Source organism: Talpa occidentalis, unplaced genomic scaffold (assembly GCF_014898055.3).
Source record: "Talpa occidentalis isolate TD23 unplaced genomic scaffold, MPIMG_talOcc4v2.1 talOcc4.9, whole genome shotgun sequence".
NCBI lineage: Eukaryota > Metazoa > Chordata > Mammalia > Eulipotyphla > Talpidae > Talpa > Talpa occidentalis.
Window position 1 is genome coordinate 34909123 of NW_023605305.1, and position 22754 is coordinate 34931876.

The following is a 22754-nucleotide window of genomic DNA, read 5'->3' on the forward strand; positions in this document are numbered from 1 at the left end:
TACTGTCTGTCCACAGGGCCACTGTATTGGTATTTTGGACAGGACAGCTGTTGCTGCATAGGAGGAGCAATGTCCCTGGCTGTCCCTCACTAAATGTCAGGAACACTCATTCATCATGAAAACCAGCCCACCAACCCCCATTCATTTCCATACACCTGCTGGGCCACATGGCACCACCCCTGGTTAAGAACTACCTGGTGGGCCTTCCTGGTGATGCAGCGGGTTGAGCATGGCGCTGTGGGGCTGTCTGCAGCCTCTGCAGCGTGGGCTTGATTCCCGGCTGGCCCGGGAGATTCCCACATGCTGCAGCAGACCTCTCCTGTCGTGCCTGCTGCTCCCCTCAGCAGTGTATTTCATCAGTCTGCCTGTTCTGTTCCCCGCTCTGTCTCTGGTGAATCCTCTGCCTTCTCGTGCCTCTGGCCTGTACCCCAGCTATTGTATTAAAAAAAAAAAAAAAAAAAGAACTACCTGGAGGTGTCTCAGATCTAGAATTCGAGGGTAAACTCTGCCAAGCCAGGTGATCAATTGGCCCACAGTAGCTTATCGGGTCCAGGAGAGAAGGAGAGATGCACACTGCAGTTGGACAATGGTTGGCTTGAATTGACCTGGTGTTGACTGAGAAAAGGCCCCTCTTACCGCGGCTTCATTTGGTCACCCACAGTTAGAGGACGGATGAGAGATCTCACATGGGATGCTTTTGGGCTTAGTGACTTTTCAACATTATGGAGGTGTGCAACCAACATGCATTTAGTAGAAACCATACTTCAGATCTTGAATTGGGGCATTTTTTGCTTTTCCCTTGCAGTACTGTAAGGGCATTCTGAGCACACTGATGGCAGGTGAGGCTGAGCTGGGATGACTGGCCAGGCAGGTGTATTCGGTGTGTTTTCAACTCAGAGATTTTTCAACTTCCGACGGGGTTTATGTTGGTAACTTCAGGAAGAGCTGTATCGTCATACATTCTAAGTTCACTGCTTTTGTGTTTGTGTGATGGGTAATGCATTTTACAGTGTCTATGTCATTATCTGATTATAAGTCATGAGTGATACTTATACACATACAGAAAGATCGGTACAGTGGTATTCATTGCAACAGTATTTGTAACAGCAAGAAATGAGAAGAATCTCCAAGAGTCCTCCAGTACAGGATTCATTAAGTAGGTTGTGGCGTTGTCAGACAACACAGTCATTTTCAGCTGTTAAAAATTAAGGTGTAGAAAATGTGTAGAAAATGTGTAAGTTGCAAAATAGTATGACTTTTTTTTTTTTTTTATTTTTATTTTTTTTTTATTTTTTTATCTTTTTTTTTTTTAATAGAGGCATGTTTTTATTTATTTTTATTTATTTATTTGTTTGGTTTTTGTTTATACATGCACTGGGTACAGTCAGAAGCGCGGGAGGGTGAGAGAATTCACCAGAGCCAGAGCGGGGAGCAGAGCAGGCAGAAGGACCGAAGTACACTGCTGAGGGGAGCAGCGGGCGGCAGGAGAGGTCTGCGCGCCATGTGGGACCCTCCTCTGATGGCCGGGGAGCAGCCAGGGATCGATCCGGCGCCGCAGAGGCCGCGGGCAGCTTCGCAACCCAGCGCTCAACCGCTGCGCCACCGGGGAGGCCCAATAGTATGACTTTTCTTAAGTAGCAAATACACAGACATTATATGTGTCATTTTTATTTCCATATATAATTTTTATTCATATAAATATACCTGGAGCTCTGTTTAGGAAACTCATGTTTATCTCTGCTAGGATTACAGAGCCTTTTAAATCTGTAAACATTTGAATGTATGATAAGTAGCATTGCCTTCGTTAAGTTGGAAAAAATACATATGTGAGTGAATATATATATATACAGTCCTGTGAACAATTTGGAATGATAAGACCCATAAAGAAGAAATTAGAGTCACTCCTGCTCTTGCCAGAATGCACCAATGTGGGCTTCCTTCCAGTCTTTTTTGCTATGCACAGAAATAAAACCAGACAGTGGTAAAGAGCACAGGCTTAGCTCTGTCCCATCTGTCCTCAGACTGAGTGACCATCCACAGTTTACTTAATTTCTCTAAACTTCAGTTTCCTCTTTGTACTGGAGATAATGATTTTCCTGGCTCCAAAGGGTCAGAGCTATAAATCACATGCATCAGAATATACATGCAGATGTGATGTAGCAGTTGAGGCAGAGGGGAACAGAGTATGTGCCTCAGTCCCTTTGCACAGTGCTGCACAGCTGATCAGCTCTACCTTAATGCTAGTTTTTATCAGCTAAACATGCATTTCTTTATGTTAGCAATCACAGAATTTACAGTTTTCCAGCCTTATTTTTTTAGAAAAAATTGAATCCTCTCAGCCCATTTCCGCTATATCCTTAACCTCCTTAGAAACACGATTATTTTTCTTGTATTCTATCACTTGATAAACCATAATTTACATATAGAATTCCATAGCTGGATATTTAGGCTTCTCGTGATTTTCTCTAACAGATATGATGATGAACATGCTAGTATGGGCTACTTTGAGTCTCTCTCTCTTCATACCTTCAAGTGGACTTCTCCGAAGTAGAATTGGTGGTGTGTAGTGTAGTGTTTCGGTCTTGCTAATACCTGGGACTTATGTGCCCTGCCTACCAGTGCCCTACACTCCCCTGGTGGAGTTAGAGTTCTCTCACCACATCCTGGCTCCCGCTGGGTTTCACTAACAAAACAAAAACCCACAAACCCAGACAACTTTGCCAGAAGCATTTTAACTTTTTTTTTTTTTAAAGTTTTATTTATTTACTTATACAAGCACTGGGTACAGTCAGAAGCGCGGGAGGGTGAGAGAATTCACCAGAGACAGAGCGGGGAACAGAACAGGCAGACTGACGAAACACACTGCTGAGGGGAGCAGCAGGCCCGGCAGGAGAGGTCTGCGTGCCATGTGGGACCCTCGCCCAGCAGCCGGGGATCGAACTGGCGCTGCAGAAGCTGCGGGCAGCTTCGCAGGCCAGCGCTCAACCGCTGCGCCACCAGGGGAGGCCCAGCATTTTAACTTTTTGAAGCATAAAAGGGATGCATGTCATTTATCAAAAGCATTATAAAGAATAAATGTGTATAGGGCCTCCCCTGGGGGCGCAGTGGTTGAGCGCTGGGCTGCGAAGCTGCGGGCAGCCTCAGCAGCACCGGTTCGATCCCCAGTCGCCGGGCTAGGGTCCCAAATGGCGCGTAGACCTCTCCTGCCGCCCGCTGCTCCCCTCAGCAGTGTACTTTGGTCCTTCTGCCTGTTCTGCCCCTTGCTCTGGCTCTGGTGAATTCTCTTACCCTCCCGCGCTTCTGACTATACCCAGTGCTTGTATAAATAAATAAAATGAATGAATGAATGAATGAAAAATAAATAAACCCTTAAAAAAAAAAAGAATAAATGTGTATAAAGTAAAAAAATGTAAGGCCTCCCCTCAAAGTGTGCTGTCCCCACCCCAAACCTGCTCCCAGAGAAGTGCTTGCTGTTAAGTTTGTGTGACCTTCCAGACCCTTCTCTATGTTTGTGAGCGGATGTGCCTGTACAATATACAAATGTCCTCTTGTCAGATACAGCGGGGAATGCGCTTTTTGCTCCATAGTGCACGTCAGTCATTTATCAGCATGTTCTGGACACTGTACTCTGGACAGACTTCCAAGTTCATACCTAACAAATGCAACCGCATCCTTGTTAAGGGCTGCATATTATTTCATGGCCAGGGTTAGCCGTAATTTAACCATTCACCAGCCGAGCTCGAGCAACTATTTAGCTTGTCTAATTTTTCACTCTTTGGAATAATGCTTTGCTAAGCATCCATGTGTCCAGTCATGATGGCTTGATGAGGGACAAGCTCTGGATCATGCATCCTTGGGTGATTCTGTCCTTGTGCCAGTGTCATGGAGTATAATAACTACACAAAGCAGGTGGGGCAGCCTCCCGCACATGGAGGCTGGATGGCACAGCCTGTTGGAACCACCATCCTGTATGCATTCCATTACTGACTGAAATGTTCTTGTGTGGCACATAGCTATTATCAATCTATTTCTAGAAATAGAACCATATTTCTGAAAGCCTGGGATTTTTTTGTTTTTGGTTTTTGAACCTATGTGAATAGACAGTCTAGCCAAGTCTGACCATTGTGGTTGCTCATTCTCTAACTATTAAGTGATTTTTGCCTGAGGCAGTGCCAGGGGCACAGGCAGAAAAGTTCCCTTTCCTTGTAGAAATGACAGGGAGGCCCTGCCTGCCCACCCACAGTTGTCTCTGATTCTTGTTTTCAAATGGATGAAGGAAGGAGTCTTCATCAGAAGAGACTGCCTTCAAAACTCCTTTTGAATAGCAGTGACCCCATCAACCAGCCACCCGCCTCTCAAGGGACCGACTGATCATCAGCTTCCTTGGGGAGCAAACAGGCTTGGATATCCAAGGCCAGGGAAAACCCCAGTTCCCAGGCTATGGAAAGGGGCCGCCCCACCCTTGTGGCAGGGCCCCACAGATGGAAGGGGAAGTAGCAGCTACCCCCAAAACTTGACTTGCTTTTGGAAGGGCCCTGGGGACCAACCAGTGTCATTGTGAAAGTTGGTGGTTTCTGCTTTTCTCTCCCTTCTCTGGAAGGGGCTAGCAGGGCCCCTGGGGGGGTGGGGGCAGGGATGAGTAGCAGCTTCAGCCTCCCACTGGGTGGGGCCTTCTGTTAGTGTGAAGCAGATACTGTTCACCAGACAGTTCTGGGATGATGTCATTGGTGTTAGCTGGGCAGCGAGCCTACATGGGGCCCCAGGGGACCCGGCAGGGCGGAGGTAAGCCTGCCTCCATTCTTACCCAAGATTACCCAAGAGCCCAGAGTGTGGGTGATCTGCCCACAGCACCCTGTTGGTCAGCTGCAGAGCTGGGTTCTTACTTGAGTTTCCTGCTAGTTTGCACCTGAGCCTGTTGCTCCCACCCTGGGAGGTGGCAGAACCTCCCCACCCATCAGACTGTCCCCCCTACTCCCAGGGCTGCTGGCCAGTGGAGCAGCTGCTGTCCCGTAAGTACTGACTGGGTGCCAGCACAGCTTCTGCTTTGCCTCAGCTGAGAAATGGCCAGGCGGCTGGCCCCCCAGGCTCCCTAGAATAAATGATGGAATGGTTACCACGAGCCGGGCTGATGCCAAGTGACCTTACATCCTAACACAACCCTACAAAGTACTTCTATAGCATCACTATCCTGTGTCAGGTTTGGTGAGCTGGTCCCTGCCTGTCCCCCGACCTTGTCTGCTCCCTCACCCCCCACCATTATGCCAGCTTGTTTCCTCTGCCTGGAAATATCTTCCCCTCCATTATCTTCCAGTTCTTTTTTTTTTTTTTAATTTATTTATTTATGCAAGCACTGGGTAGTCAGAAGCATGGGAGGGTGAGAGAATTCACCAGAGCCAGAGCGGGGAGCAGAGCAGGCAGACTGGTGAGGTACACCGCTGAGAGGAGCAGCGGGCGGCAGGAGAGGTCTGCGCGCCATGCGGGACCCTCCTCCGGTGGCCGGGGAGCAGCCGGGGATCGAACCGGTGCTGCAGAGGCTGCGGGCAGCTTCGCAGCCCAGTGCTCAACCGCTGCGCCACCGGGGAGGCCCTATCTTCCAGTTCTTGACACCCCCGCCCCCCCCGTCTGAAATAACCACCCAGCCAGCACCCTCCTGCCTTTTGCCTGCCTGACTCTGCTAGCCCTTCTCCTGTCTCTGGAATCACATGGTGTTTGTTGAGGGCCTGTTTAAATACCACCACTAGAAGGACCCACCCTGCCAGGGGAAGGATTTTTGATTCCCCTCTGGGTCTAGAACAGCGCCAGCACAGAGCAGGTGTTCTGGTACTGTCTGCTGAATAGGTGACTAGGGCTCAGCCTACATCCTCCTGACCCTCCCTCCTCTCCCCTAACCACTTCCCTCCTCCTCCTCCCTCCCCCTCCTTGCCCACCCTCCTCCCTACCCTGCTCTCAGGAGTCCACACCCCTTACTTCAGACCCCTAGCCCTGCCCTCCCATCTTTCCATCTCTTGGCAGCAATGGATAGACATGTGCTGGTATTTTCCTTGCTTGCACCACTAAACTTGGAGCTGCCCAAGACAAGGACTTAGTTTGCTTTTTGTCCCCATGGTATTCTCTGCTCCTAGCTAGTGCCTGGCTCCCAGGGGTGCCTGAAGGAAGAGAGAAATGAGCTGGTTCCTGAACTGACTGTGGTCCTGTGGGCTCATTCTCAGCCCCAGTGGAGCACCCCACCCCCACCCCCCAGTGCAGCAGCTGTGATGACTTGGCAGTTTCTGGGTGAGGCAGGCAAGGCGAACCTGTCACTTCTCTCAAGGTGGCACTTCCTCCTGCATCTGTGCCTTTTTTTTTTTTTAATAAGAAAACATGGCCTTGTGGTTATTATTTTTTAAAGATTTATTCATTTATACAAGCACTGGGTACAGTCAGAAGCGCGGGAGGGTGAGAGAATTCACCAGAGCCAGAGCGGGGAGCAGAGCAGGCAGAAGGACCGAAGTACACTGCTGAGGGGAGCAGCGGGCAGCAGGAGAGGTCTGCACGCCATGTGGGACCCTCCTCCGGTGGCCGGGGAGCAGCTGGGGATCGAACTGGCGCTGCAGAGGCTGCAGGCAGCTTCGCAACCCAGCGCTCAACCGCTGCGCCACCAGGGAGGCCCCTGCATCTGTGCTTTTAAACAGGGAGGCCATTGGCCACATCCAGTTCTATAGAAGGCTGGTCATTAAGAATATTCCTAAAAGTCCATGTTACTATCAGGACAGTGGGGAGTGGTGGGATGGGGAGCTGAGAGGGGAGAGGACTCCCTTCTGAGTTTATTTTCTCATCAGGATGAAACTTGGCCCAGTAGATAGCAGTGCTGAGAACAATCTCTGTGGCACGGGGATCTTTTCTTTGCAGTGGGTGTGTTGAGGAAGACTAGTAGTGTTGAGTGTGTGTTTAAAGATAAAATTTATGGGCCTCCCTGGTGGTACAAGGGGTTAAGCACCGCACTATGAAGCTATCCGCAGCCTCTGCAGCATGAGTTGTATCCCCAGCCATTCAGGGAGCTACTCAAATGGCAAGGCGGACCTCTCCTCTCTTGCCCACTGCTCTCCTCAGCAGTGTATTTCAGTCAGTCTATTCTGTTCCCCACTCTGTCTCTGGTGAATCCTCTCACCCCCTGCATCTCTGGCCTGTACCCCAGCTCTTGTATGCATAAATAAATAAATCTTTTTTTAAAAAAAGGTAAAATTTATTTAGTTTTTGTTGGATTTGGTCCTGAAAATCACACATGTTCATCCTAGCAAACTCCTGGAATTCAGCAAAATAAAGGAAACCTCATCTAGGCTCTCCCTTCATGGACAACCCTGTAATAAATTATCTGGTGTATAAATAATCTGGTGTATTTTCCCCCAGGTCTGTTCAATATATGTTTTTGCCATTTTCTGGGAGGGGCATAATTCTGACTATACCATGTGATTAACTGCAAATCCCCCTTTTCCTGCTTGACTTTATAATATGACTGCCTAAGAAAAATATTTCATGATATTAGTTACTAAACACACAATTACATAACATTAAATAGATATTAAATATTTAATGTTAATGTCTTATTGTATGTAATTCACTATTAAACTTGAATAAATAATACCTCCAAACTGATGTCAATGACTATAAAGTAGTCTGTCTTGTGGCGTGTATCACACTTCTTGCTCTGTGCAGTAGAACATCCTTTACCTTACTATCCTAGTTTATCTTGCTCTGTGTGTGTGAGAGACATATGTTCTAAAATTCTTTTTGGAAAAGAGAATATATTGTATATTGTATATAAGCAGTTTCAAATTCACTACTTGAAAGCTTAGCAATTACAGTTGTTTTTAAACTGTTAACAACAGGTACTATGCTAGACCTTAACCAAAGGACCGAGAAGCAATGTTTTATGGTTGTTTTTAATCTGTCATGATTATAGTGGAAATTTGATAAACTTCATTATACATAATTTAAAATATGTGTTTAGGGTTATTTTACTAGGGTAAACACCTAGATTTGAAGAGTTTTGCTATTTATTGACAAGCTGCTTTCCTAAAAGGCTCTTTCTGGTTTGTACAGGTGACTCTTGAACAACAAGGGGGTCAGACGCACCAAAACCCCTCCCATCTTTGAAAATCCATGTATAACTTTGACTCTTCTGAGCGCCGCTTAGAGGGTTGCTTTTAGTTGCTCTGTGAATTCCAAAACCTGTGGATGCACAAGTCCCTTGCAGCCCACCCTCCCTGTTCCCAGGTTCCGTATCTGTGGATGCCCCACAGATATTCCTTGTTGGTAGAATCCCTGTTGGTTGAATGCCGAGGCTGCAGATAGAAAAAATCCAGGACAAATGACCCCTGCAGTCCAAATCAGTTTTGTTCAAGGTTCAACTGTATCCTCATTAGCAAGTAGAAAAGTACACGTTGCAATACATCCTTACAGCAGTAAATGTTTATTACATGTGCAGTGATCACTAATTTGCTGTTAAAAAAAAAATGGCATCTATTAGTGCATTTGGAAGGTAGATCCCTGAGTCTACAGGCCAAGCTTCCCCCCAGGGCCATGGGTGGAGGAATGTCCACTAAGCACTCTATCTGATTTTATCTTGCAGCTGACTTTGGTGTGTCCGCCAAGAATCTGAAAACTCTGCAAAAACGAGATTCCTTCATAGGAACGCCTTATTGGTGAGTAGAGCAGCTTCTGGAAATGGAATAGTGGACTGAATGTTCCACTTCAGACTCCCCCAGTGACCTGTGGCTGGTGTAGAGGAGGCGGGACTGGAGGCAGGGCTCCTGAGTCAGCCTGTGGGTTTGAGCCCATGTTCACCACTTACTGGTGCCCTGACCTTAGCCAAGTTGCTTAGCGGCTATGTGCCTCAGTTTCCATATCTGTAAAATCGGGAACATAATGGCACCGACTGCTTCTCAGGGTTTTTTTTGTTTGTTTTTTTTAGATTTATTTATTTATTTATACAAGCACTAAGTACAGTCAGAAGCACGGGAGGGTGAGAGAATTCACCAGAACCAGAGCAGGGAGCATAACAGGCAGACCGACGAAACATACTGCTGAGGGGAGCAGCGGGTGGCAGGAGAGGTCTGTGCGCCATGTGGGACCCTCACCCGGTGACCGGGGATCGAACCGGTGCTGCAAAGGCTACAGGCAGCTTCGCAACCCAGCGCTCAACCGCTGCGCCACCAGGGAGGCCCTTCTCAGGGTTTTTGTGAGGATTAAATGGGACGATGCACATAGAAACCATTCCATTCATTACAACTAAGCGAACCCCTGAAAAATGGTTTAATTCACGATTGATTCAGTAAGAAGGGTTTGACTGCCAAGCACTGGGCTGCAGCTAGGGAGGTGTGAAGATGAACACTATAAGTTCATTTCCTACCCTGGTATGAAGTCTCCCTGGATTTCTCTAGGCCATCACGTTCCTTCTTTTCTAGAGCTATTACTTTAAAGAAAAACAACATTCAGTTTCACAGTGAACTGATTGTCATATGTACTGCTTCCCATGCGGAAACTCTTTTTTCTTGCTTATTACTCACTCTTTCTCTCTCTCCCCCCTCTTATTCCTCCTTCTCCTTTTCTCTGTCACCCCTTATCCCTCTGCTGTTGTGTTCTCACGGCAGCCCCTTCCCCTGTGCCCCCCACCCACCCCTTCCCCAGGACTCTGGGTTCTGGATTATTGCTGCCACCTTGTGGTAGGCTTCGGGAACTGCAGCAGGACTTGGTGGCGGAGCCGCTTAGAAGGCGTCTCTCTGTGAGAAGACCATCCTAAGGAGGACAGTGGGCTGGAAAGTAATGCAAATCAAAACTTGGGAGTGCAGCCAACTCCCTGACATTGGCTTGTGGTGGTCCTTGACCCTGAGTCTCAGAGAAGTGCCTGTGGAGGCCAGGTTCTCAGCCCTATGTTGTCCCTTGGTTGGTTCAGGATGGCCCCGGAGGTGGTGATGTGTGAGACCATGAAGGACACCCCGTATGACTACAAAGCCGACATCTGGTCCCTTGGTATCACGCTGATTGAGATGGCCCAGATTGAGCCCCCTCACCATGAGCTCAACCCCATGAGGGTCCTGCTCAAGATCGCCAAGTCGGACCCACCCACACTGCTCTCACCTTCTAAGTGGTAAGGAGCCAGGAGGCCTGCCTGGGACAGGCGCAGGTGGGGTGGGGGCAGGTGGAGTACCAGAGCTCTTCTGTCACTGCTGGGCTCCAGAGCTGGGGAGAGGTCGGGGGACCTCCAGGCCTTTCTGTGGGGATGGACTCCCCCATGCCACATTTTTCCTCTGTGGTCGCGGCTTGGGCTTCCATCAGAGCAACCTGATAAGTCAACTCCACCGGATCCCACTGGGAATAGCAAGCACCTGCAAACATGTGGGGCCACCCTGGGCTGGGAATTGGTGTTCAGGGTTAAACCCCAGCTCTGCTATGTTTTGCTGCGTGACCTCCAGCTGATCCTGCTCCCGTGAGGCCCACGACTCCATCTGTATAGTGATGTTCACGACGGGAAGGTCATCGCCAAGGCCCCTTCGCCTCCACTGCTCTGGCCCATGAAGGCGCCCTTTGTCTGTGAGGGGCGTGTTTGGGAAGATCGACTCCCAGGACAGTGGAGTCTGTGAGTTGGGGAGTTTCTGGGCTCTCTCCTGCCCTGAGCTCACTGCTGTCACCTGCCCTCCAGGTCCACGGAGTTCAAAGACTTCCTGAAGACAGCCCTGGACAAGAACCCAGACACCCGGCCCAGCGCTGCACAGCTCCTGGAGGTGAGTGCGTTCTCCTCCGGGTGTAGGCTGCCTGCCCCACTTGACCCTGCCCGTGCTTCAGAGGCAGAGGAGAGATGCGGTCAGCCCTGAGCTGGAAGCTGGAAGCATTGCTCACCCAGGCATCGCCCTGGCATTCCCTGGGCACCTCCACAGTGTCAGCGCTTGTGCTGCAGTGAAGGAAGTACCCAGAGCCCCACCCTCACGTTCTAGTCAGGGAGGTGGGAGGCAGAGGGCAAACGTGTGCCTGGGGCAGGTGGTGCTAGGGCTTCAGAGGAAAATAAAACTATGGGACCTAGAGGAGTGTTCTCCCATACAGGGAGGACGTGGATGGGCTCTGTGAGCAGGAGACCAAGGGAGGTGAGTGACTCCAAGAGAGAGAAGACAAAGACCCAAGATGTGAGCTGGGTTGGCGTGTGCTGGGAAAACACAGGGGCAGGGGCAAGGGCAAGGGGATAGGGAGGGGACAAGGTCTGAGAGGTTGGACGGCTCACTAAGAGGACACAGAGGACTCAGCATAGGGTCCTGCTCACCAGTAAGATTTGTTACAGCAAAAGGACACAGAGACAAGTCAGCAAAGGGAAAAGGTATATGGGTAGACATCAGGCATGAGCTTCCAGAATCCTCTCCTGATGGGGTTACATGGGAGGCACAGTGAGTTGTGACACATATGGCATGCTGTCCACCAGGGGAGCATGTCAGAGCCTCAGGGCTCGGGGCTATTACAGGGCTGGTCACGCAGGCAGCCTCTGTCTGGCACGTGTCAGGTTCAAGCTCCGGGAGGGAGGCAGGCCGGCCTTCCACGAGCCAGGTTTGCATGAACAGGTCAGACAGAGTGGGCCTCTTAGTGTTTAGTGGTGGGGCCCACCCCAGATCCAGGTTCCCAGAGGCGGGGGGCTGAGTGAAGCGGGCCTTCCAGGGGAGAGCAGGCAGCCGCGCTGGCTCTTTCTGCAGCCAGCCTCAGGTCACCTGGGTCATGTGGGTCTCGCAACTCAAACTAGGACTTGGGCTCTGCCCTGCTTGCCAGGGGGCGCCCTGAGGGCTTGAAGGAGGGAGAGACACCATTTGACTTTAGGTACAAGGGTCCCGCTGGCTGCTGGGGGATGGCATTGGGTGAGAGAGCCGTGGGTGAAGGTTGACTCTGTGAGCCCCCTGTGGGCTGGCTAGACTATGACCTTTGGGTAGGGAAGAAGATGATGGTTTCCTTCAGTCTTTTTGAAAGATTGGCAGTAGCTGTGAGCTGCCTCACCTTGGCTGGTGGCTCATGTTCTGACAGCAGCACACATGGCAGGCCGAGCTGTCCCTCTGCCACCAGCGCTGATGAGAGAGGGGGAGGAAGTGGCCCTGGGCGATGGGGAGGGGCTGGCACTCCACACCCCTCCATTCTGCTCCTTGCACCTTCGTGACAGTCTCTGATGTGCTCTGGGTGGCACAGAGGGAGAGGCCATCCCAAAACCAAGTCTCTTCTTGTGCTGCTTTCCTCAGGTGCCTCCTGTGTGCCAGGCACCTGGTGTGCAGTTGATATTCTGGGCTACAGTGCGTCTCTCTGGAATGTGTAATGCAGTGATGGAGTGTGTGGACTGGGGTCGGGAAGTCCTGGGTTCAAATCTTGCCACTTACTGGCTGTGAGGCCCTGGTTGGGTGGCTTGCCCTCGCGGTGACCTGGTTCCTGCTTGGAAATGGGGATAAGAGCAATGCCTCCCCTCCCCCTCCCTGCCTCTTATAGGGGCTTATGAGGATTAAGTGAGAAGATACTGCAAAGTACTTAGCTTAACTTTTAAGTGCTCTGTTTAGCAAATAATGCATTCAATTTATTAAAAAATGGAAAGAATCCAGAGCGCAAAATGGGGCCTGTCTGCTAGAGAGTCGTGACGATCACGTGCAGGTTTCTGCTGTGGCTTTAAAGCAAATGTCTGGATACAGGGGCCTCTTTTTCTGGGTATGGTGGTGTTTGGTGGACAGCAGCAGGAAGCGTGTGGACTGGATCGGCCAGAGGTCGGGGTGCTGGCCTGCTGTCACCGTCAGACGCAAGGCCCAAAGCTGCTCGGGGCCAGTTGTCCCCTATGAACAGGCACCTCCTGGCCGGATACGTCTGGCTTCCAGGACATTCCCCAGGAAGAGACCAGCTGTCCTCCATCCCCACTGCAGCCCTGAGCCTCAGCCTGAGCCAGGAATTTCCGTTGTTCCATAGTTGGAAAAATGTCTTGCCAGACAGAGGATTCTTAGTGTTGACAGCAAGGGTTGCAGAAGAAAGGAGAGAATTCTTGAGATAAATAAAACACCTTTCAGGACTCAGGGTACTGTCAACTTTTTCTGGGTGCCCTTCATCTCCCAGTTGGGTAGGGAGGAGCATTATTACCCCTATTAGTGAGGACACCCCAGCTTAGCGCAGGCATCTGGCTAGCCGGGGTCACCTGGCTTGGAGTGACAGAGGTGGGCACAGAGCTTGGTTTCCCAGTGCTCCCTCCAGAGCCATGTGTGCCCTACCTTGGCCCTGTATCTTTCTGCTTCTGGGAGGTTCCTCCTGACCCTTTGTCTTCCTGTGTCCTTGAGCTGAATGATATGTGCTCCACTGGCTTCCTCATGTAGATTTTGAGGACTGTGTCAAAAGTGGTTGGTGACCTGGCTCTGAAATCAGGCTTGCCCCTGGGATTCTGAGTCTGTCTCCATCTGTGTTTCAGTTCCCTCCTCTGTAGGCATGGACGGTGCTCGCTTCACGGAATTGTGTGATTGAGTGAGAGTCCCTGTGCTGTTTTTTGGCATATTCATGGCCATTCCCCTAAGCTGCTCAGTTTTCACCTTGCTGAGTTTGTCCTGAAGTCCACCCCACTCTACATCAAGGTCGGGCGGGGTGGGCAGTTCAGGCTGGGTGCTAGGCTTGCTGGACCCAGACGCAGCCTCCACCCTGGTCAGCACTGGTCAGCACTGGACTCCAGGCCTCCACGCCTCTTAGTTTCCTTCCTGCTCATTAGTGGCCCCTTCTCTTTCCTCCAAGGAAATAACGTGGAGGTGCGCCAGGACCCTTCTCTCTGCCCCACGCACTTTAATGATGTCATCCAGTTTGTTCCGACTCCCACATTGCTACCTGCAGCCCAGACAGCTCTCCCAGCCCCCAGGCCCTGATATCCAGCTTTTTACTCTCCACCCCCCTGACATGTCCAGTAGACACCTCACACTCAGATCTTTCCCCAGATACTCTCCACCAGTGGCCTTCCTGTCTCAGTCAATGGTGACCCCCACCCTTCTTTTGGACAGGCCCCAGACTGTGCAAGCATCCTCGATCCTACTTCCTCACTCACGCCATAGCCACTCCATCAAGGCCTGCCTTCAGAACATGCCCAGCGCCTGGCCTCCTCTCACCACCTCGTTGCAGCCACCTGAGGGAGCCCTCCCCTCTCAGTGGTTATTGCCTCACTGGTCTCCCTGAATCCCCTTCAGTCTGCACAGCAACCAGAGGGCACCTTGACAACATAAATCAGCTCCTCCCCTCCCTGATTCAAAGCCCTTTAATGGGCTTCTATCATCGCACTTGTGCTGAAACTCAGCATCTCTGTGCCCTTAGTCCTTTGAGACCTACCCACCCCACTTCTACCTTGAGGCCCCCTCATTTGTGCCAACAACCCTATCCTTGCTGTTCTTCCAACAGCAGGCACACTCCTGCCTCAGGACCTTTGCACTGGCTCTCCACTCTGCCTGGAGGCCTTTCTTCACATAGGTGACTGACTCTTCTTCATGTTGTTTGCTTAAATGGCAACTTCTCAGTGAGGCCTCCCACTGACCACCCTACTTAAGACTGTGAGCCTCCAGCTCCTCCACATTCCTAATTCTCCTTTCTCTACTCGACTTCTTATTTTTCCATGGCACGTAGTGTGGTGGTGTATAAATTTATTGCTTAAGTTTATTGTTGCGCTCCCTGATGAGTGTGTCAGCTGCCTAAGGCCAGAAGCATTTGTGGGTTTTCTTCATTGATGTGTCGCACGCCTCCAGCACAGTGTCTGGTATGTCGGGGGCCATGGCAAGTATTTTTGACTATATTTACTTATTTTCAGTTGACAAACTGTTATGTAACCCTCTCTCCATGTCAGGTTCTATTTTATTTTTTTTTAAGATTTATTTGTTTATGCATACAAGAGCTAGGGTGTAGGCCAGAGGTGCGGTTGGTGAGAGGATTCACCAGAGACAGAGTAGGGAACAGAACAGGCAGATCTACTAAAATACACTGCTGAGGGAGTCAGGAGAGGTCTGCTGAGCCATGTGGGTAGCTCCCTGGCTTGGGATTGAACTTGTGCTGCAGTGGCTGACGATAGCCTCATAGTGCTGAGATTTAACCCCTTGCGCCACCAGGGAGGCCTCAGGTTCTATTCTAAATGTCTAGAAAATGTTAACTCATTTCATCCTCATAACATCCCTGTGAAGTAGGTCCTAGTCTGATCTCCACTGAGCAGATGATAAATCTGAGGCAGGGAGATTAAGTAGCCTGCACAAAGTCACACAGCTTGGGTTGAAGGCTGGTTTTCTTGACATTCAGAGGCCTTTTTCCCCACATTCCTGCTAGTGGTAAACTGCCTCTGAATGAAGAGGGAGACGAAGGAATGAAAGAGCGAGAAGGGAAGGAGGGAGAGAGGATCGAAAAAAAGATGACGCCGAAAAATTTGAAAGTGTTAGTTATTAGGCATTTTCTAAAAGCAGCCTCAGAATGTGGGCCTCCCCTGCTGATGGTTTCTAAGCCCACGGAGGGAAAATAGGCTTAAATTGTTGGAAAGGATGTCTGTGTAGGTGGCTGGAGGGGCCCTGGCCAGAGGGCAGCAGGTGCCAGTTGGCCAGCTGATGGCTTCTCCGGCTCTCGGCAGAGCAGGCACTAAACAATTGTTCCTCTTCCTGACAAGCTAACAGTTGGGTCCCCCCCTGACCTGGCCTTTCTGGGGCCTGTGTTCCCAGAACAGCCTGGTCTCTGGCAGACATACAGGGAAGACCCTGTGCCTGTGCACAGGGCTGGAGGTGATGTTGAAGGTGGGCTGGAAGTTTGGGGTTTAGGAAAATGTCTTCTCTTAAACACACTCCCGAAGGGGGCAGGTGGACTGTGCTTTGTGCCTCAAAACAATTTATAAAACAGTGTTCTGTGCCTAATCGGCCACAGAAGCTGCCAGCCTGTTTACCCTGGGGCCTAGTGGCCCCAGGATCTTGGGGTTCAGGGGAACTAGCCTGCTCACTGCCACTCCCATCAAAGACTTTCTGTTCTTCCCCATGGCATCTCCCTCTGCCCACTGAGGCCTCCAGGGTGCTCAGGGGAGGCAGTGGAGCAGATGCACAGCCGCAGGGAAGTTAGGCTCCTGGCCATGCTGCAGAGCGCTAATTCGGTCAATATGTGGTCTGCCCCAATGAAAACCTGGTATTTCCAGAAGCCTGTGCCTGCATTATTTATTTCTGCCACATCTGCTTCAGACACTGCAGCAGAGTGTCCTGTGGCTTCTTGCTCAAGTTCACATGTGTGTGGTTGCACAACATGAAGCTCAAGAACCTGGGGATCTGGTTTTCACCCTCCGTTCCAAAATGCTACACTCTGGGGGGTGCAGGAGGAGTAGGAATGGCTGGGGGTGGGGGTGTCTCAAACAGATGCCTTGAAGGCTTCTCTGAATGTGGTCATGTATGTGTTGTCTCCTCCACTTGGCTCCAACCCCCAGGACAGGGACTCTGCCTGTCTTGTTATTCAGCCTTATTTCAGCTCCTGGCACAGGTTGGTCTCAATGTGTGACTATGGGGTCAACCCATAAATGGAGTGGTTGTAAAAAGGAAGGAAAAAAATCAGATAATTTGGACTAGCTGGGTGAAGTCAGACTTAGGAAATCCAAATGACAGGCTCTTTAAGATGAGTAAGGCATATTCTAGTAAGTTAGGTAAGAGGAGGTGTTGGCTCCTCTCCTCCTCCCACAAGTGAGCTGTTTGAGATGAACAAGCAGCTAAGAATGATCTGCAGTGAACCTACCACCGGTTGTGACTGTGTTTCCAACATGCTGGAAAAGTTATTCTCTTTAGTCCTTTAAATACTTCCTTGCAATCTTGTAGACACCAGTTGCTCCACTGTATATTTTCTTTTTTAAAAAGATTTATTTATTTATACATGCAAGATCTGGGGTGCAGACCAGAGGTAAGAGGATTCACCAGAGACAGAGTGGGGAGCAGAACAGGCAGATCTATTGAAATACACTGCTGAGGGAGCAGTGGGCGAGACAGGAGAGGTCTGCTGCGCCATGTGGTTAGCTCCTTGGCTGGGGATAGAACTTGTGCTGCAGTGGTTGCTGATAGCTTTATAGTGCTGAGACTTAACCCCTTATGCCACCAGGGAAATCCCCTCCACTGTGTATTTTCTGATAGTAAAAACTGAATGTCGGGCCTCCCATTAAAAAAAAACAAAACCTGAATGTCATCAGAACTTTCCTATAAATTTCAAATGAGCTCGTTTCAATTTAATAACACCACCCACCCCCGTCCTCCAGTGACCCTTCTAAGCAGCTCTGGGTGAGTTGAGGCATCTCACATCCCTCTCTGCTCGCTGGTGCCAAGGATAAGTCACTGAGGGACAGGCCTTCCCCAGGGAGATGTTCTTGCTGATTTAACATTTGCAGTGGCCTTCAAATCTTTGGTGTTTTGCAACATTTGTGAATAACTTTCCCTTTTAAAAATAATCCTTCTAGGCAATGCCTAGGAAGAGAATGTACACATCTCTGCCTTGAAGATTTGGCAAACAACATTGACCCGAATATGTTTGAATGTGTTCACGCAACTAGATTCATAGTTGCCAGAGCAAGGAGGAACACAACCCAAATGTCCATCAGCAGCAGGATAAATCAACAAAGGGACACATTCATGCAGTTGTACTGCGGAGGAATAAAAAAGGAACAAATTAAATGAAGTGCCCAACAGTGAAGGTGAATCCTGTGGTTTCCATTCAACTCAACCACGAAAGATGACATTCTGTATGTTTCTGCTCATGGGAAGTGAAGTAACAGGCAGAACTAGACTCTAGCCTTAGGCACCTACAGGAGTGGGGTTAAGTGCAAGAGGAGGCTGAGATCCTTCCCAGGTGGTAGAACCATTCTATGTCTGGAGCTTGGTGGTGGTTACATGTAGGGAACATATATGTGTACTTACGTGTTTGCATAGCTGTGTGGAGAAAGTCATTGGCTTAGTGCTTTGTGAACCTTAAATTTACAAAGTCTACATAGTGTATATAATTTTAAACAATATATTAAAATCTTTTTCAAAAAGAAAAGGAACAGGTGACCCCCCCCCCAAACGCTATTGGGGTTCCTACTTTGGGCTTAACACTTTCACATGCAGCATCTCCCTGAAACCTTGTGCCCTCCCTGTGGGGTTGGTGGTGATGACACTGCAGAGATGAGGAATTTGCAGCTCCGAGAGGGAAAGGATGTGCTCATTGTCCCACAGCTGTTACGTGGCAGAGCCAGCATTGCCCTGTTTCCGCCATGGCCAGGGCTTTCTCAGCTGCTTCTCGACCTCCCAGGTATCACATTCATGTTCACATTTCCCTCAGGCAAGCTGCTGGCCCTCGCTGTCTGGGTGACCGCCTCCCTAGCCTTTGCCTGCCTCACCCCCTCCCCAGCCCAAAGTGGTTCTAATCCAGGTGTGTCTTGTCCCCTCAGCATCCCTTCGTCAGCAGTGTCACCAGTAACAAGGCTCTGCGGGAGCTGGTGGCTGAGGCCAAGGCTGAAGTGATGGAGGAGATCGAAGACGGCCGGGATGAAGGGGAAGAGGAAGACTCTGTGGATGCTGCCCCGGTAAGGCCGGGGAGGAACGGGCCCTGGGGAGGCACAGAAGCTCAGCCAGCCTCGGCTGGTGTGTGTGGGAGGGTGGCGGGGGAGAGGTCAGGGCACCCTTCTGTTCCTCCCAAGCTTGGCGGCTTCAGTCTCCCATGTCACGGGTTAGGTAACACCACATGGATGTGTAGACCAGATCCTGTAAGTTTTTAGGAAAGATCAGGAATCTAGATTTTCATATGACATCTTCCAATTTTGAGAGTTGGTAGCCGATTAATCGTTTCCCAATCTTTTCCCTACAAAAAGAGAATACTTGTAACACGCTGTGGTCTAGAGCAGATAAACGTTGCAGGTGATCAGAGGCAGTAGCCAGGGGGCTCAGGCTGCCTCATGTCTTGGCACATTTATTACCTGCCCATCTGTGCTTTAGCACTTGGTTGAATTTAAATTTAATCTAGCTTAAATTTAAGTGAAAATGAAATGGTTTTCAAATGAAAAACCATTTGAGCCAAGCAGGACCATTTGGGCTGGATTCTGTTCTGAGCTGCTGCTGCCAGCTGCCAGGTCAAGCTGTCTGGGGAGGCCTGGTCCAGCAGGGGTGACTGGCCATATGGATGCTGCCACTGTCCTTGTGAGGCAGGGCCCGGGCTAGGGACAATACAGTGATTTCTTGAGTTTCATTCAGTCTGGGAGGAGCTGATGGCTGATGTGAATCCTCACCAGGATGAAGAAGGGCTCTCCTACGCTAAGGAGGGCAGCTGGAATCTTTACAGTCACCACAGCCATTTACTGTGCCCTGCTGAGTGCCAGGCACCCTGCAGTCAGTCAGAGGGCCAAGCTCCATTCTACAGATGGGAGATCATTGGTTCACCAGTGAAGTGGCCAGCTGAGCTGCCCAGGCAGCAGGGCTGGGTGGAAAACAAATGTGATAGGAGAGGGAGGCAGTGTGTGGGGGCTAGGTGGCAGCCAGTAGCCATTTTGAGGAGGAAGGCAGAATTGGTAATACTCAGCCTTGTTCTTCATGGGCTGTTCTTTATCATGAGAACAGTGGGGGATACTGATGATCCTAGGCTAGGACTGGGCATTGGTGTGGGAACAGCAGAATCAGATCTGAAGTTTTGAGCCATTGCTCTGGATATTGGAGAGAAGGTAGATTAGACTTGCTTCTGGAAGCTTCCATATCAAAAACCAGCAGCCATCAAGAGCTAAGGGAGTGTTTATGGTTGCCATTAATACCAGGTTTTAAAACAGGGAGACTAACCTATAGCACTCGAAACTGAAATCAGGGCAAGAATTTCGTCAAGGGGAGGGATGGACACAGGCAGTTCTGTGGGGCTTGGCAGTGCCTTACTCCTGACCTGGAAGGTGGCATTATGGATGCTTACTTTATTTGTAAGCTGGGTATTTAACTTTTATTCACAAAAATTGGTGCTCTGTTTTATAATAACAATATTTCCAGTACTTACTGCTTGCCACAAGTTCTAAAAACACACACACACACACACACACACACACACACAAAACTTAAAGTATTTGGTGGTGATTGGCTGTATCCAGCCCCTGGATAGATTTGGTCCAACCTTTTAAAAAATTTCCGTCAGTTGTAATCTAAAAGCTGGAAGATAACATGTAAAAATCCAGATTCCAGCTTTTTAGGAAAATTTCAAAGGTTTGGCCACAGGTGTCCATGTCCCCACATTGTGGCAAGTGGTTGGAGCAGAGCGGCCACTATCCACTTTAGACAGAATGAGCTTGTTCAGCTGGCCATTGTTGCCTTCACTGTAGGAGGAACCACAAGTATTAAGTTAAACTAAGATTAGAGACAATCAGATGACACCTGTTCTTCAAAATAGTAATTTTATTGTTAGGCAATAGGGAATGGGAAGGACTGTGGCTTATTAGAGAATGATAACTACTTCACTTCCCTGTCCCCAAACCACTTCATCTTGTGGGTTTTTCCAACCCCCCCTCCACCTCTAACTCTTGTCCTGGACATACAGCAGCATGGTATTGACTATCTTTATTCCCCTAGCCTCTCGAGAACCATACTCACAACTCCTCTGAGGTGAGTCAGCTGAGCCTCAACACAGACAAGGAATCATCTTCCACTCCGCAGCCACCCAGCCAGCCTCAGACCAGTGTGAATGGGCCTAGCCAGCCCTCTGGGGATAGAGCCCTCCAAACCACCAGCCCCCCAGCTGTGGCTCCTGCAAATGAGAATGGCCCTGTGGTGCCTGCGCCCATCCGGAGGTCCCGACCCCTGTCAATGGATGCCAGAATTCAGGTCACTCCGGAGAAGCAACTCATTGACCAGGGTGGGGACCTCACTCCAGCAGCCATCAGGCCCCAAAAGGCAAGCCAAAGCCGACCCAACAGCAGCGCCCTGGAAACCTTGAGCAGTGAAAAGCTGTCCAATGGCAGCCTGGAACTCCCTGCCCAGTCTGCTGCAGAACCTTCTAAGAGGAACTCAGATTGTGGCAACCTCTCCACCTCCGAGAGCATGGACTACAGCACCTCCCTGTCAGCTGACCTGTCCCTGAACAAGGAGACAGGCTCCCTGTCCATCAAGGTAACGCCACTCCTGGTGACACAGGCTTGGGGCAGGAGTGTTTTGTTTCTTCAGAGCATTTTGTGGCTCCCTGTCACATTTTAAGTGGTTCACTAGGATTTTTCTTTCTTTAATTGCTTTTAGTTCAATTTAATCTTGAGTTCAGTGTAGGGTTCAGCGTGTCAAGCACTGGGTTGGGCTTAAATTTCAATTTGGGTTTTCATGTAAATTGGGCTTGGCTGAAGGCCCTGGTAGAATTTGGGAGACGGAATTCTAGAAGTGAAAGTTCTCTTCTGTGGGATTCAGCCAGTTGGTCCAGCTGGTGAGGGGTGGAATTAAGTAAGGGAGTGGGCTTCAAGCCCCCTGCTGGCTCAGTGGCCTTTCTGAAGGTGGGGACTTTGTGACCCCTGTGCTCAACACAGGCAGTGCTGCAGAAAGCTTTAGGAAAACAAAGGAAGCTTCTGCATCATACCAAGATGAGCAGCGGGTTAGCTGGGAAGCAGGGAGCTGGTTGACCCAACTGCTCTGAACCCCCCCAGCCACTCTGCCTTCTGGGTGGGAGCCATGACCTCCTTCTCCACAGGTAGCCTACTCTTCCCTGTCCATTCCGATAAGTCATGGGATGTTCTTGAACTCATGGTGGTACTTGACTGGCTACACGGAGAGCTCCAACCCCCAGCCAAGGTTGATGGGGGGAGGGGGATGGTATACTGTATCTTGCTTTTCTTCCATTATTTAGTAGAGACTCAAAGATATTTACAAAATGAAAGGGAGCAAAAGAAAGAGATGCAGCCGGCTAGCCCAGTAGTAGCTTTAGGAACAGAGAGAAAACACTGGAGAGTTCTAATGGGTCAAGTGAAGACAGTGGCTTTTTTAAAAAGATTTATTTATTTATACAAGAACTGGGGTACAGGTCAGAGGCACAGGAGGGTGAGAGGATTCACCAGAGACAGAGCGGGGAGCAGAACAGGCAGATGGACCAAAGACACTGCTGAGGGGAGCAGCAGGGCGAGGCAGGAGAGGTCTGCTGCACCATGTGGGTAGCTCCCTGGCCAGCCGGGGATCAAACTTGTGCTACAGTGGCTGAGGATAGCTTCATAGTGCTGTGCTTAACTCCTTGTGCCACAAGGGAGGCCCGTGAAGACAGTGGCTTTTATGTGTAAGCATCATCGGGCCCATCATCAGCCCTGTGGTCTTATCCCTTCTCTTCTGTGTGAGATAATAAACCCTTTACTGGCCTTCCCGGTGGCGCAGTGGTGAGCGCTGGGTTGTGAAGCTGCCCGCAGCCTCTGCGGCACCGGTTCGATCCCTGGCTGCTCCCCGGCCACCAGAGGAGGGTCCCACATGGCGCGCAGACCTCTCCTGCCGCCCGCTGCTCCCCTCAGCAGTGTACTTCGGTCCTTCTGCCTGCTCTGCTCCCCGCTCTGGCTCTGGTGAATTCTCTCACCCTCCCGCGCTTCTGACTGTACCCAGTGCATGTATAAACGAAACAAACAAACAAATAAATAAATAAATAAAACATGCCTCTATTAAAAAATTAAATAAACCCTTTACTACCTTAAAAACAAAAGGGGAAAAATAAAACTGTTAACAAAAAGAAGAAAAAGTTGGGAGGGTCTCCCCTGCATCTTAGAGGCTGTTGAGAACATTCCTTTGCTGACTCACTGGCAATGA

At 49.9% G+C, this 22754-nt stretch overlaps 1 protein-coding gene across 3 annotated transcripts in view; it reads left to right on the top strand.

Moving 5' to 3' along the window:
* The window catches only part of STK10 (serine/threonine kinase 10), a 143594-nt gene that overhangs the window by 89040 nt on the left and 31800 nt on the right, over positions 1-22754 (top strand). For all 3 annotated transcript variants that reach the window (XM_054691295.1, XM_037500270.2, XM_054691296.1), the window contains exons 5-9: positions 8609-8681; positions 9932-10126; positions 10679-10760; positions 18419-18553; positions 20565-21101. In XM_054691295.1, the coding sequence (XP_054547270.1) occupies positions 8609-8681; positions 9932-10126; positions 10679-10760; positions 18419-18553; positions 20565-21101 (1022 nt within the window). The remainder of the gene's footprint in view (positions 1-8608; positions 8682-9931; positions 10127-10678; positions 10761-18418; positions 18554-20564; positions 21102-22754) is intronic.